The sequence below is a fragment of the Mauremys mutica genome, chromosome 13 (genome assembly GCF_020497125.1).
Source record: "Mauremys mutica isolate MM-2020 ecotype Southern chromosome 13, ASM2049712v1, whole genome shotgun sequence".
NCBI lineage: Eukaryota > Metazoa > Chordata > Testudines > Geoemydidae > Mauremys > Mauremys mutica.
The window spans coordinates 8,406,381-8,421,432 of NC_059084.1; the positions used below are offsets into that span (position 1 = coordinate 8,406,381).

At 42.7% G+C, this 15,052-nt stretch overlaps 1 protein-coding gene across 8 annotated transcripts in view; it reads left to right on the top strand.

The window, feature by feature from the left end:
- Positions 1–15,052, top strand: part of TAF4 (TATA-box binding protein associated factor 4) — an 87,644-nt gene that overhangs the window by 68,643 nt on the left and 3,949 nt on the right. For all 8 annotated transcript variants that reach the window (XM_044986251.1, XM_044986250.1, XM_044986249.1 and 5 more), the window contains 4 exons: positions 320–450; positions 2,784–2,909; positions 4,231–4,287; positions 4,388–4,507. In XM_044986251.1, coding sequence (XP_044842186.1) covers positions 320–450; positions 2,784–2,909; positions 4,231–4,287; positions 4,388–4,507 — 434 coding nt within the window. The remainder of the gene's footprint in view (positions 1–319; positions 451–2,783; positions 2,910–4,230; positions 4,288–4,387; positions 4,508–15,052) is intronic.

The following is a 15,052-nucleotide window of genomic DNA, read 5'->3' on the forward strand; positions in this document are numbered from 1 at the left end:
CTGAACTGCAGGCAGCTGCTGCACAGGGAACTTAGCGGAGCAGGGAGCTGATGGGGGGGCTGCCGGTCCACCCTGGTTCCAAGCCCCCCCCACCAGCTAGCTGCAAGGGGCTGCTCTTCCTGCAAGCAGTAGACAAAGCAGGCGGCTGCCAAACGACGTTAGAAAGGAGTATTACACAACTTTAAATGAGCATGTTCCCTAATTGATCAGCAACGTAACAATGTTAACCAGGACGACTTTAAGTGAGGAGCTACTGTATTGTAAAATATGTCTTTGCAATAGAGTGGTACTAAAAGCATCATTTCAATTTTAACCACAGGTAAAAAACATGGGATAACGGAAATCCATCCTGACGTAGTTAGCTATGTATCGCATGCAACACAACAAAGGTTACAGAATCTTGTAGAAAAAGTATCGGAGACTGCCCAACAGAAGAATGTTTCTTATAAGGTAATTAAATTTTAATTGTGCAAATTGGTAGTGTTCTGCAAATTATGCTCTCACCTCTGGGCAAATGCACTCAGATCTGATCATGGACTGCACTGAAACTTGGGGCTGCTTATAAGGAGCATTTGCAGCCCCCAGATCAAGGGTGGGTCTAGACAAAATCTCTAAGTACACCTCTACCTCGATATGACGCTGTCCTCGGGAGCCAAAAAAAATCTTACCGTGTTATAGGTGAAACCGTGTTGTATCGAATTTGCTTTGATCTGCTAGAGCGTGCAGCCCTACCCCCCAGAGCACTGCTTTATCGCGTTATATCGGGTCGCGTTACCTCGAGGTACAGGTGTAGTAGTATTTTTGAGTGCCCAACCTTGTTGTACTACTATTACAGCCTTTGTGGGAACTGACATCACAGGCAGTAAAATGGCAGCTCCCAATACACAAAGGGGACAGAATGGAGGACAGACAGGAGGAAGTTTGCAGTGTGGTGATATTGCAAACTAGCTTGTCTAGGCTTTCGTGTTTTTTGAGGACATTGCCTTGAGAATTAGAGGTTTTCTCTTGGCCATATGCCATGGATCATTTGAGTGGACAAGATAGAAAGCTCTGTTGGTTGACTGAAATTTATTACAGAAAAGTTATCTATTGCAGTTCCTTTTGAAAGAATCATATATATTTTAGTGTACAAAAAGTTTAATTAGACCTGGCTTAATTATGAAAAAATTAAAGTTTGTGTTCACTGTGTAGACCCTGGTTTAATGTACCTGTCCAAAACAATCAAACATACTTATTCCATGCAATAGTCTTTCTATAGAATTTAAAAATAATGTTCTGCAGTAACTAACTTTTTTTAAAGTAGGAGGTTTAATATGAAGCCTGTCAGAGTTGAGATTTCCTCTTGAGAATCTAAATAAGATAGTGATATTTTCTATATTTTATAAAAAGATGTTATAAATTTAAGTTAATCAACAAAGGAGAATGAAGACCCAAACAAGATATGTGGGTGGATTTAAAGTAGCAGACTGCGACTTTATAAACTTTTTAAATGGATGGGAAACTGTCCCCCTTCCCACTTGTCACATATTAATAGAGTCCAGCGTGGGATTAACTGGCCATAAACCATGTGGCCACAAGGAAAGGAGAGAAGCCTTCCCTCAGCCTAACCCTCCATACCTGGACATGAGATTCAGTCTAGGTGCTGAATCCCAACAACCTCCCAACACAAGGGGGAATTATGGTACGGATGAGGTGCTCTAATCTGTACAAGATTTAAGACCTCACTTCCACCCCACAGGCTAACAAGGTCTATACAGTCATTTCCTAGGTCCCATGCTCAAGTAACTCTAGGAGTTAGCTTCCAGAAGCCTCTTCTCCACACTGGATGTTAGTTGCATGTTGCAAAAATAGCTGAGTTTATCAACTTCTGCCCCTTCTTTTCAAATGCTGATCCTTTATCCTTGCTATTCTAATCCGCCAGGCCCCCAAGATGCTGTGAGGAGTGTTGGGGGGGGGGGGGGAACACACTGGACACCTTTCTAATTTTGCCCAGGAGGGAAAACTTCATATTCTCCCATTGCTGTCTCCCCTCCCCCAAATAAAAGAAAGTAGCAGTCTGGACATACACCCTGGAAGCCTAGCACTTGCATCTACAACTTCCTGTAGGGCAAGGCAGATGGGGCAGCATCTTGGGGCACTAAAAATGATGGGCCTTCTCTGGAAGGACTGTGATGGAGCTATTCTGTTCCTTTGCTTTACCTCAGTTGGCCTCTGAGCAGCCAAGGGAGGTGAATATTCCTGTTTGTTCCCTCCCACCTCTACCCCTACCCACTCGTGCTCTAGGTAGGTGCTTGGAGGTTGAATGATCATCATGTTCCTTCCAAGCAAGTGATCATCCCCTGCTGGTCTGATCAACATCCTTCATCTGTCACTGCTGCAGTGGGGTTGGGAGTGGAGATAGCAGTCAGTCTCTTATGGAGAATTACAGACTCAGATAAATGTGAATTCCGTATATGATTCACGTAAGAACTGATAGAACACTGTGCCTCACAGAGCGCAATTTAAAAAAAACCACCTCTATGAAACATGTTTAAAAGGCCAAAGTTATGTGATATTACTTAAGTCAAACCCTGATGAGATCACAGAACAGTACAGAGTGCTTGGTTTTTGTTTTTTTAATGGATTTTAGCCAGTTTGACTGGTTTAAAGATAAACTTGGTGTTTGAAAAAGACTAAGTGAGCATTTGAACTTAAAAGCATGGGATCTTCTTAAACTGTACAGGACAAGCTACTAGCTTTGTTTTTAAGATTTGTAACGAAACGCATTTTTATTGCATTTTCAGGACGATGAAAGATATGAGCAAGCAAGTGATGTTCGGGCACAGCTCAAGTTCTTTGAACAACTCGATCAAATAGAAAAACAGAGAAAAGATGAACAAGAAAGGGAAATTTTAATGCGTGCAGCAAAGGCAAGTGCTTCAATTTTACTTATATTTGCAAAGTCACGTTTGACGTCAAAAGAATAGGGTGCCTTTTATTCTATAAGACATGCAGTGAAAGAGAAGACTCTGTTTCTAATCTCATCTTAGAGAGCACATACTTTAGCTAGAGCTCTGCTATGCTTTCCACTGTAAATCATGTAATGTAGCCCCCTCCCTGCCCCATTTCATTCCCATAAAAAAAAAAAATTAAATCTAAAATTTAAATCATGCTCTGAGCAATAGAGAGACCTCTACAATATTTTTATAGTCCTTGGTCCTCCACTGTGGACTAATCTCCTTGCTTGCTTTGAGAAAAGAAGAAACCAAGAGAATAAATCTGCATGAGGCAATATTTGAATTGGAAAATGAATATTTATAGTTAGTGGATAGAGGAAGGGATTTGCTGACTCTTAGACCCTGGTTTTTCTGTTTCTTTAAGCGAGCAGTTATCCAATTTGTGTAAGCAACTATAGTCACTGCTAGTGCAAATGGCCAGTTAGCCATTTAACTGGTCATTGTTCAAGAAGTTACCTGATTTGCATGGGCAGTTAGGTGGGTAATTGTACGCCAGAGGGGTAACATTTCCCAAAGGTCAAGGTCGAGTTCCCTTTTTGCAGGCATAGATTTAATCTGTGTTTGTGAATGAAATAAATCACAAGCTCCAGTCTGTGTAGTTTGGGCCCCTACACAGGTAGGTAGAGAGATGAATATTCAGATACTTGGGTGCCATTTATGTCCACCAGAAGAAGGATGCTCTTTTTCCTTGCTGCATATTGTTGATGCACAGTTACAGTGAAGTAGAATTTTTATGGAAGCAACTTGTCTACTTAAGTCAAATGCAAAATAGGAACTCTTCTGTATTAATTGGATGCTGATTCTGAATAAAGAAATGAAAGAACAGTGATTTTTTTCAGGTATCGAAGTGAAATACTGAAACAGTGAATGTAGCAATGACTTTTGGATTACTAAGTGAAATATTGAATTAATGTATATCATCAGTAACTGTACCTTCTGTGATGGGTGCCGTAGAAATCCATAGAATCTGGGTGCCATATGTGTAATGATTCATAAAGTCTTAGACTTGCATTAAGGGAAGAAATTCCAAACTTGGGTGCCCTAAGTTACCTAAAAATAACTTTACATATCTGTCTGCAAAGTGGTCTGATTTTTCAGAAGTGCTGAGCACCCTCTACTCCCATTGAAGCCAATGAAATAATTTAAAGAAACTACATATAGTTTAGTGTCTACTTCTTCTGCAATTTTATTAATTTATGTACTTCTTCCTCCTATATCCTTTACCAATATACAGTCTCGGTCTAGACAAGAAGACCCAGAACAGCTAAGGTTGAAACAGAAGGCCAAGGAGGTATGTGTTCAGATGAGCATGTCATTTAACAATCTAAATAGTCTCAGAAAATCAGAAGGGGAAAAAAAATTGAATTGTAACTTTGTTCTGAAAAACACAGATGCAGCAACAAGAGCTAGCACAAATGAGACAGAGGGATGCCAACTTAACTGCATTAGCTGCGATTGGTCCTAGAAAGAAAAGAAAAGTGGATTCTCCAGGATCTGGATCAGGGACAGAGGTACAGTATAATTATAACTTTTGTATGCAAATATGCTATGGTTTTGTTACCCTGGCCTCCTCAACAGTATTTCCCTTTATTATTTTTTTCCCTTGTTGCTGAAAGTTTCCTGAGCAGCAGAAATGATTTTAAAGTGCAGAAAGAATCATTTGATCCAAAGACTGGGGCTAATGTTAGCACTGCTTCCATGAGCAGAACATAGAACACAATAGATCAGGCCCAAGAGAGGAAACTTTGGAACTGTTGACCTTGCAGCATGCGTCCCTCCCAATCCCAGCCATGTTCAGCCTCCACAATGTTGGAGGAGGCAAACTGGCAAGAGGAGGTGGTAGTGGTTGCTTTCCGCATGGTAATTTCTCTCTCTACCAAGAGGCGTGTGCGTGTTAAATAAATAAAATCCTGTAACTTTATGGCTCTCCCATAGTAGGTTGGAATCCCCTGAAAGGGATTTGGGAAGGGGAATCTTCCAGAACTGAAGTCAGAGGTTAGGTCTCTAGGAGGATACATGTTCCAATGATGCAGAGAAGAGACCAGGAGAGACAGTGCAGTCAGTTACCTTGTTAACAGTAGCCAAACTGTAGACTTTCTTTACTGCTCACCTCTTTGGGTATGTCTACAAAACAGCTGGAAGTGTGCTTCCCGGTGCAGGTAGGCAGGCATGTTAGCTCTGCTTGAATTATGCTAAAAATACCAGTGCAGTCCAGGATGTGTATTTGGATGGCTAGCCCAAGGTACCATCCATTCCAGTCTGTCTACACTGCTACTCTCAGGGTGCTAGCTGGAGCAGAGCTAGTGTGTCTGCCTACCCACATGGAAAAGTGTGCTGTCAGCTACAGCTGATGCACCCCTCTTCTTTGAGTCCGTATGTGTATTCCATTGTGGGTATGCATATGTTCCATGTGCCTGGAGCTGGAGAATTTTGAAAGCAGTGTTCGTTGGTCCACACATGCACCTTGGCTCACATCATGCGTCTGACCGAGGAGATAAAGGAACCAGGCAGGCAGACCAGCCGCCTCTCCATTTCCTTCTCACCACCATAGGGTCCGGGTCAGAACCCCCAGTATCCAAAGCTTCAGCTTTCTCCTTTATCTGTGACTATTTAGATATCTGTAAATAGTCTTTATAGTTCTAAAGATTTAAAGATTTTTTTATCTGATAGTTTGAGTTTTACGGTTAGTCAGTCTCCCCGACCTGGTACCTCTTGGGTACCAGACTATGCCCATAACTCCAGGCTTCAAAATTTGTGCTTCCTGTCCATGATCCTTTTCAGTCAGTGACAACTATTAATGCTGCTCGTACTGCCTCGGGGAAGCCCATGTTGCAGCAAGGTGCAATATCTACCATTTGTTCCCCACCTGGAAAGGATGGAAACTTTGCCTTAGGAAGCACCTAATGGAAAAGGCCATGAAGCTGCACTCAGACCCAGGCTGGGGTACCCTTCAAAACTCCCCTCCCCCCCCATCAGCTTGACTCAGTAAGGAGTGGGCATTTCCTGCCACAAGGTTCAACTCAGGAGAGAGGGAGTCTACCCCCACAGATCCCTCGGTGAGGTTTTACCAGGAGAGCAAGGAGCAGTCTCACAAGCACAAGGCTAAGTCTCCAGATCCACTTTGAAAACGTTGGATTAAACCCTGCCTAAACCAATCAAGTCTTTTAAACTCAGCTCAAGAGAACTTAAGATGTATGAAGTCTCAGAGACATGACAAGAAAGCTCACATATCTAGGGCGCCATCAACACCGGATCACAATCCAGTGGCACTGGTGCCTCCAGTACATTGCAAACCCTGGTATCTGTGGACACCAGTGAAGACCGATTACCAAGAGCCTTGGTTATTTGCAGTACTGGTTTTGTCTTCAGTGGCTGTGGCAGAGACTGTCTCTACTGCATCTCCAGTGGTTCAGGCGAACAGGACCCCTCTCACTCCAGAAAGAGCAGAGACCTATGTTCTTCCTGAGGATGTTTTTGCTTTCCCAGACCTGGAGTTTCCTGCTTCACTGGGTCCCTCCCTGTTGAGAGAGGCTATAACTCCACCAGGGGAGCTGGCCTTTGGGAGGAGTTTGTCTCCCATTCCATCTTTGAGCTGTGATTTTTCCCTCCAGTGACACCGTCAGTACTACTGTTGGAACCAGAATTGGTTGTCACCTCACTGGGAGATTGTCTTGCCTGATGAACCATTATTCCCTCCTCCAAGACACACCTTCCCAGTCAGAAGACCTGGCCCAGTTTGGGACCTTCCTCCACCTCATCACCTGCCTCGTAGCCATTGATACCCCATAGTATGAGGAGCTCCTCGATCCCCATTTGATCCATCTTTTTGGCCATACTCAACACAAGCTCCTGGAAGTCCTTCAGTCCTCCGGCTCCAGTCTAATAGCACTCTCTGTTAACAAATCCATCATGGAGCTAGCTAGAGTGGCCTGGCATACTCCAGCTACTGCGCTCCTATTCCAAGATGGCAGGGAAACAGTATTGTGTCCCAGCCAAAGGGATGCAATTTCTGTGTTCTCACTGCTCCTAACTCTTTTTAGTCATCCAGGCTGCCGTGGAGAAATCTAGGCAAGACTGCCCCGATCTACTGTGACTGACAAGGAGGGCAAGCACCTTGACTTGTTGGGAAGAAAGGTCTTTTCTTGTTCTAGCCTCCAGTTCATGATAGCTATAAGTGCCTCATAGTTGGCTAAGTACGAGTTCCTTAACTATTCCAAATTCATGTACTTGACTGACATTCTCCCACAGCAGGACAGAGCTCATTTCCAGGCTCTCAAAGAGGAAGTCCAAATGGTTGCCAGGACCACTGTACAATCACAATAGATATGGCTGATGCATCGTTCAGGACAACGACTCCTGCAATTGTAATGCTCAGGGAGTCATGGCTCCATATCTTGGGGTTTCCCAAGGAGGTCCAGAACAAGGCTGATGACCTACCCTTCAATGAGACTCATCTATTTAATCACTAATTACACACTATTAAGGACTCCAGGACTACCCCTCTGCTCCCTAGGAATATTACACTTGCCCCAAAGAGAATCCTACCAGTAATCATACAAACCTAGACTAATGGTTTAACAGTTCTTCCATCAGAGACCTTAAGAGAGCCCATAAGAGACAAAGGGTTCAGAAGACTCACTTCCCCACACCATCTGCAACGGGTTCCTTATCCCAATCCCAGCTCTCAGCTAAATGTTTTTGATGGCAGCTCAAGAGATGCAAACCATTAAGTCCAACACTTCCTGATTCCTATGTACCCTTTGCGGGTAATCTAATACTCTTTCAACATCGGGAGTGCAATAACAATGGATGGGTGCTGAATGTCATCCATTCTTGCCATATGATAGAGTTTACGTTCCTACCCCCTCATCTCCACCTCCTCTCGGGGCTGTTCTCACAAGGACATTATCAGACAAGAAGTGGAATTTCTCTTATAGCAAGGAGTGACAGAGTGGGTTCCTCTTCAGTACTAAGGGAGTAGTTTTTACTCAACATACTTCCTATTACCCAGAAAGAAGGGTGGTAGCTGGAGACCCATTTCAACCTTTGCCATCTCAGCTACTTTATTTGCAAACTCAAGTTTTGCATGGTCACATTGGCATCTGTAATTTCATCCCTAAAAAAGGACCTGTGGTTTACTGCTCTCAACATGAGGAATACCTAATTTCACATGGTGGAAAGGCCTAATCAGAACCTTTCTGCCTATAAAAAGCCTGTTCCTCAATGGGACTTGAATCTTGTTCTCTCAGTACTCACTTAGCTTCCTTTTGAACCATTAGCTTTTTGCTCCATGTCTCTCCTGTTGATGGTCTCTTTCCTGGTAGCTGTCACCTCAGCCATGGGGTTGGTGAGCTTGGAGTGTTAATGGCAGATCCTCCTTATGCTATATTCCATAAGGATAAAGTCTCATAATGTTTTTACACTCTAAATTCACCCACAAAGAAGTCTGAACCCGTTAGTTCACCCTTGTGTTCTTTCAAAGACCTCTCTCATCCTCAGAAGAATGGAGGCTCCATTCCCTCAATGTTCAGTGAGTCTTAGCCTTTTACCTGCAGAGAACAAAACTGATCAGGAAGTCTCCTAAACTATTTGTCACTGTAGCGGAAAGGGTCAGGCTAGATGCTCTCAAGGAATCTCAAAATGCATCTCAAGCTGTATTTTGCTCTATCGACTGTCCTTTGTTGTACTCTGCCATTTACAATCTCACACCCTCCTCCTATTTGAGTACTGCTTGTCAATCACCCACAGTGGAATACATGCAGAGACTAGAACTTGAAGAGAAAGTTATTTACCTTTATAGTAACTGGAGGTTCTTTTGAGATGTGCGATCCCTATTTGTATTCCACTACCTGCTGCCTTTCCTATCTGTTTTGGATCTTCTCTGATTCGTGGTAGAGAAGGAACTGGAGAGGTGACTGGCCCACCGCACATCTTCATCTACTGAGTCAGAGGCATGAGGTGAGCCAGGGCATATGTGCAGACTGACGGACACTGCTTTCAAAATTCTCCAGCTGTGTGTGCATGTGGTGTGTGCGTACAGATAGGGAACTACACATCTTGAAGAACCTCCAGTTACTACAAGGTGAGTAACTTCCTCTTGGAGCAGTTAATGCCATTGGGAACCACTGCCATGCTAAAATGACTAAGCAAGGTAGTTTGAAATCATCACTGAATTAGGCAGCAGGAACATCTATAAAATCGATATGGTTTCTAAATATTTACTAGCCAATTTTTTTTAAACAATTTTGGACTAACCCTAGATTTTGCTGACCTTAAGGACAATCAATTCAATCATTTTTTTGTAGTTAAAACTTTAACTGTTGAGTTCCGTTTTCTGCCAGGCACAGTTGCACTAGGTTTTGGGGGGGGGGGGGGGAAGGAGAAGATGCTGGGGAGAATTATGTTTGCCTTTGTCAGCAGTGTACTCCATTTTTGGTAACTTTGTGTGCTCTATGCTCTGATGCATTTGCAGACTTGTTAATAAACAGGAAATAGTCAGTGTTTCCTGTTGAAAGTACAATTTCTGTCATTCTTTTAAGCATTACAACTTCTTGGAGTTGGCACAGTTTTAAGGGTTTGTGCTGTAATTTTTGACTTGTGGATGACAGAGGTTGCTCTCTAACTGATGATTCATGCAAAACTGAGAGCAGCATATAAACAGTTAAATAGATCTTCCTATATATCACTTTCTGTATTAAGCATCCTGTATTCTTTTTTTGGTAAGATAATTTGCATGAAAATAAGACCTTTGTTTAAGAATAGTTCATCTTCTTATATATTTTATTCAGCTCTTGATGTAATAATTCTATGACATACTAGGTTATAACATGGAATTGGTTATGCAACAAATATGATAGTAGTAAATGACATTTTGACCCATGAAAGCATACAAATAAAAGTTGCCTATCATGTTAAGCACCTTTTGACAGAAGTATGTTAGTGTACAGGATTATTAACATACATAAATTAGGGAGAAATGAATTATGTATATAAAAATCTAAGCCAATAAAGATGAGTCAATTATAACAGTATAAACACAACAGTAAAAATTGCAAGATGCTACATTCATATCTAAAACTATAAAAATTAATGTGCTCTGAGAAAAATGTAATTAAAGCATATGATTGTCATGATGTGCAGGAATAGAGTCACTGGCACATGCAGTTACAATGTTGGCACTATCTATTTCTACATGCTTGACTGTACAACCTTATCTCTTAGTACCATCTAGGTTATGGAATATATTTTACATTCACTGGGAATGCCTGATGTATTCTGACTAAATCTGGCTAATTTAGTTGTCTCAGATTAATCAGCTACTGGTTAACCAATTAGAAACAGGTTCCCTTAGAAATCTAATCTTTTGTCTGATTAATTAAGAACCAGCTGCTTTTGATGTGATAGAGTCACAGCTGTGCCTTTGCTGTGTTTCACGTGACATTTTTAAATTGAGCTCCACTTGTCACCATGTGTATACAGTTTGTAGTTAGGGCATATTACAAGAAATGTGGAAAATAAGGTTTGTCACTACTTAGACACAGATTTGTAAATGTGAGCTTTTGATGCCAAAGGAATTCTGAATCTTAATTACATGTAAAGTCACCTCTGCATAGTAATTGTGGTGTTACAGAATTCAATAATACAGTTTGCATTCGGTTGAGGTATTTCATACCTGACTAGTTCATTTAATTAAAAGTTAGCAAAAAGTTCCATTTAATGCCTTGTATGCCACAACTCAAACATTTGTGGCCACACATTTTACAGTGTTAACCTCCTATGTATTATGTAATACAGGTGTCACTTTCCTTACCTTTTAAAATGTGGTCCTAAGTATTTAAGAGCCTAAAGATGTAGGTAGGCACCTACTAGAACATCAGAAGTGTCTAATCTGCACTAGGTGCCTATCAGCATTTTAAGGCTCCTAAACACCACTGAAAATCTGGCTCTTTAGTCCTGTAATTAGGATAATTATTTATCTGGTGAGCCAATGAACATTGTTAACCTGCTTGGAAAACGCAAGTCTGATTTCATGATTAGAATTGTATGGAACTGGGAAGAGCTGCACTGAACAGTATAAAGTACCTGCTAGGGAACACTAATCTCAAACACATTAGTTTCTTAATTAATAATGTAGTCTGAGCATGAATATATTGCTTTACAGTCTAGAGGATTGTATTAAAGTCCATTTCTCAGTATCTCATTCACAAGCCTTTAAATTAGTGTAATTTTTCTTGAATCTTTATTGTACTACATTTTCTCCAGAACATACCCTATAGTTTCATTTAAAAAAAAAAAAAAGGTATAGCTGATACTTGAACGCACCAGTGGAACATACTTGAGACCTTTTGTGATGTGTCATTTGGTACTATAGTGATCTAGGAAAATATGACTATTTACCTATAAGCATGTTATAAACAGAATATGCTGTTTGCAGTATTACAATAAAACATTGCTGCCTTTCAAATAAAGTAAAATGAAATGGTAACAAAACATATAAAATGAAAATCCACTCTCTCTGCATTTTTAAAAAATAATTCTTCTAAAAGTGTAGTGCATTTCCATCCCACCTGCAAGGTTATTTTGACGTATTTTAGAAGCGTTTATTATAAAGCAGCAGTAGCAGTCAAGACAATAAAGCCTTTTTAAAATTAAGGCACAAGCAGACTACTTGGCCTATGAATGCCATCTGCTGGTCATAGTACTTCCCCACATATATCTGAATATTTTTAGCCTGTAACAAGGAAACACTTGACATCCATCCATATGCACTAGCTTGTTTTTCTAGTCCAGTTATTCACACAAGCTCTAGTATTTTATTTCCATAAAACTGGTAATATTAAATTCATTTGATAATTTTTTTTATTAGTAAGGCATTTTATGGAAAATGGTTTGCTTTTGCTGTTCATATTTGACAGCATAATGTAAATCGAGCTTTAAAATGATGTATTGCATTTTACTGTGGCTTGCTGTAACATTTTAAACACATGACTATTCTGGTCTCAGTATTATATTTAATTATAGCATAACATTTCCCCTAATTTTTTTCTCTACTGCTATATTTAATATAATTTTGCCTTTAAAGCCTCTTTACATTATAGCACTGGCACATGCTTTGCCATTTCCAGGCTTTCTCCAATGGGGTCCTTAATTTTTAACTGGCGTCATGCCCTTTTTTCTATTCTTATTGCTGTATGTGTCTTCATGTTGTCTTGGGTCGAAGAAACATGCTCTTCCCACTGCAGCCAAACCAGTATTTAATCACACAGAAACTCTCTATTGCAGAGAGTTAGCGCAACAGCCTCTTTTTTCCCTCTTTGGAGACTTGTCCGTAAAATAAACTGGTGTTCTTTGAATGTGTGTCAGCATGGATCCCAGGGTAGGTGTGCATGCGTGTCATGCATGTGAGATTGGATTGTTTTGAATAGCAGTGTCCGGTGGAGCCTGACATGCAGCCTCGTGTTTCCATTCAAGGGCCTAAGGGACAGAGCAGCCACAACCCTCCTGTGTTTCCCTTTTTCCATTGCACTGCCACAGGTGGTATCTGGTGAGTGTCCAATCGGCTACCTTTCCTTGCTTCAAACGGAATCTAGAAGATGAGGTTGAAGAAATACTACTTGACCCTCCTCTTTGATTTATTCGCCAATCTGAATGTTTTCCCCACACACAAAAAGTACTGGTATACCCTCTGATTACTTCCCTCGATTGCAGGGGCGGGGGGGTAAGGCATCTCATGCCAACTGCCAAGGTAGTCTCTGAACCATCAGTATTTAAGCCTGATCTGACGTAGAGTGGAGTCATTCCTCTCATTAAAGCATGTAGCCAATGCCTTTTCTGTCTGGGAGAGAAACACCTCCGTGAGAAGTGCTTGGTGTGTAAATCTTTCTCATTGAGGACTCGCAAGTCAAGGGACACATGGCTGAAACTACACCTGCTTGATCAATTGATGGATGTCACCTTAGACCCAGTTTCAAGAAACCCAAAGGGTTATCCTCAGCGAGTGCTCCTCCAAGCAGACAGACACCATGGCATGATCTAGCAATGAAAGGAAAGTAGGCAGGACAATTCTGGCAAAACTGATACCAGCCACATCCATGACGATCACACGGGTACCAGGGCTGTCAGCATCAGGCACTGCTGTCTCAAGACTGAAACAGGCTATCACTTCCACACTCGTACCATCAGAGTTGGCATTGGCCCCTCTGGGACCGATGACGACATCGGATCTGATGCTGGTGCTCAGTATAAGGGTGACACGCTGTGCCAAACATTTAAGGAGTGATGCATCGTTTGCTCTCTAAGGTTAGAGCACCTAAGTAATCTGCCAAAGGAGTGGGAGTGAGTAAGCTGGCACTGTAGGCATCAGCACCGATGAAAGCACCGGCAGCTGCAAGGAGTATGAGACTGAGGTTCATCCTTCAAGATCCCCATCCAGAGACATCAATGATATCAATGCAGCGGCGGGCCCACAACCGAAGCTGGACATTACTCCTCAGCACAACTATTTGAGGAATACTATTTCTCATCACCAGATGACTTTCTCCCCAGCATTGAGCAGGGATGTCTCCCCATTACAGTTTGAGAGCAACCTTAGACCAGGTACCAGAGAGCCTCTCCTAGCACAGCCACAAATGAGACACATGACTGCGCCAGTGAACAGTGTGAAGTTGCATATGAACATCCTGGAGCTCAGAGCTATTGGACTGGCCTGTGTAGGGCATGCCTGCCAGTCTGCTGAAATTCATTTGTGCCAATCTTCAGACAACACAATAACTATGCTCTACGTAAGCAAACAAGGGGACACCTGCGTTTTGTGTCTGGAGGCTATCAGGTTCATCAGAGTGGGTTGATCCATGATCTTTCATATCCCAGGAGTCGGCAACAATCTGGAGGACTTCCTGAGCAGACAATCTTTGACCAACCACAAATGGTTCCTGCACAGATCCCTCATGGAGCCATGTGATGGGGTGTCCCAGACCCTTGGAGGCCCTCTGGAAGGCCCTGTGGTCCTGCCATACCATGTCCCAGAGAGGAGTAGAAGAGAAGTCCTGAGAAGTCCAAGTGGCCTAGAGTGGTTGTGGGAAAGCAGTCAATTAGGGAGGACACAGGGAGCAGCAGATCAGGGCCCAGTAGCCTCATCTAAAAGGAGCTGTAGGGCCAGAGTCAGTCGGTTCCTGGCTGGAGCTGGAGGAGTATGGATTGTGTGGCTGGCTGAGGGAGCTACAGGACCTTGGACAGCACAGTGCTGGCAGAGACCGGGGGAAGCGAGAAGGACCTCCAGGCTGGCTGCTGGGACTCATCCAGAACAAGGCTCTGAGCTAAGGGTGAAGAATGTGCTAGGGCTGTGGGGAAATGGCCCAGGGAAGTGTAGCTGCCATGCAGCTTAGTTAAAGGAATGTGGTGGATGGCTGCTGTGTAGAGGACCCCTGGGCTGGGACCTGGAGTAGATGGTGAGCCTGTGTCCTCTTCTCCCCCCCCCACTTTGCCACACTAGCCACTGGGAAAGTGGCCTGGACCTTGATGCACCCCAGAAGGGGAACTGAAATCTTCTAGTGGTCCAGTGGGAGAGTTGGAACCCAAGATGCCAATGACATTGCCTCCAGGGGGGAAAGCCCTGGACTACAGCTCGATACCAGGGCCGAGATCATTTATAGCTGCCAGGATGTAGCCAGACATTCTAAAGGTCAAGCTATCTCTTCACAGAATGGCTAACACAATGTATCTTATTGTTACCAGCTGGCTGGTGCATCTTTCCTACTAAAATCAAGACCACTCCACCAGAGCACCAGCAACATTGTCTGCTTGCTTCTGGAATGTGCCAGTATTGGAGATCTGTAAGGCAATAGCATGGAGTAACCCACTGATTGTTTGTCAAATACTATGCCTTGGATTTAGCCTGTAGGTCAGATGCCAACCTTGGGAGAACAGTACTACAGTCATTGTTCAACTGATGCAGCTGGAGCTCCTCACTTCTACCATCCATAGGGCACATGTAATGCTCACTCACCACCCACTTCCAGTGGGATCCACCCTGACACCTACTCAAACTGTTACCCTAC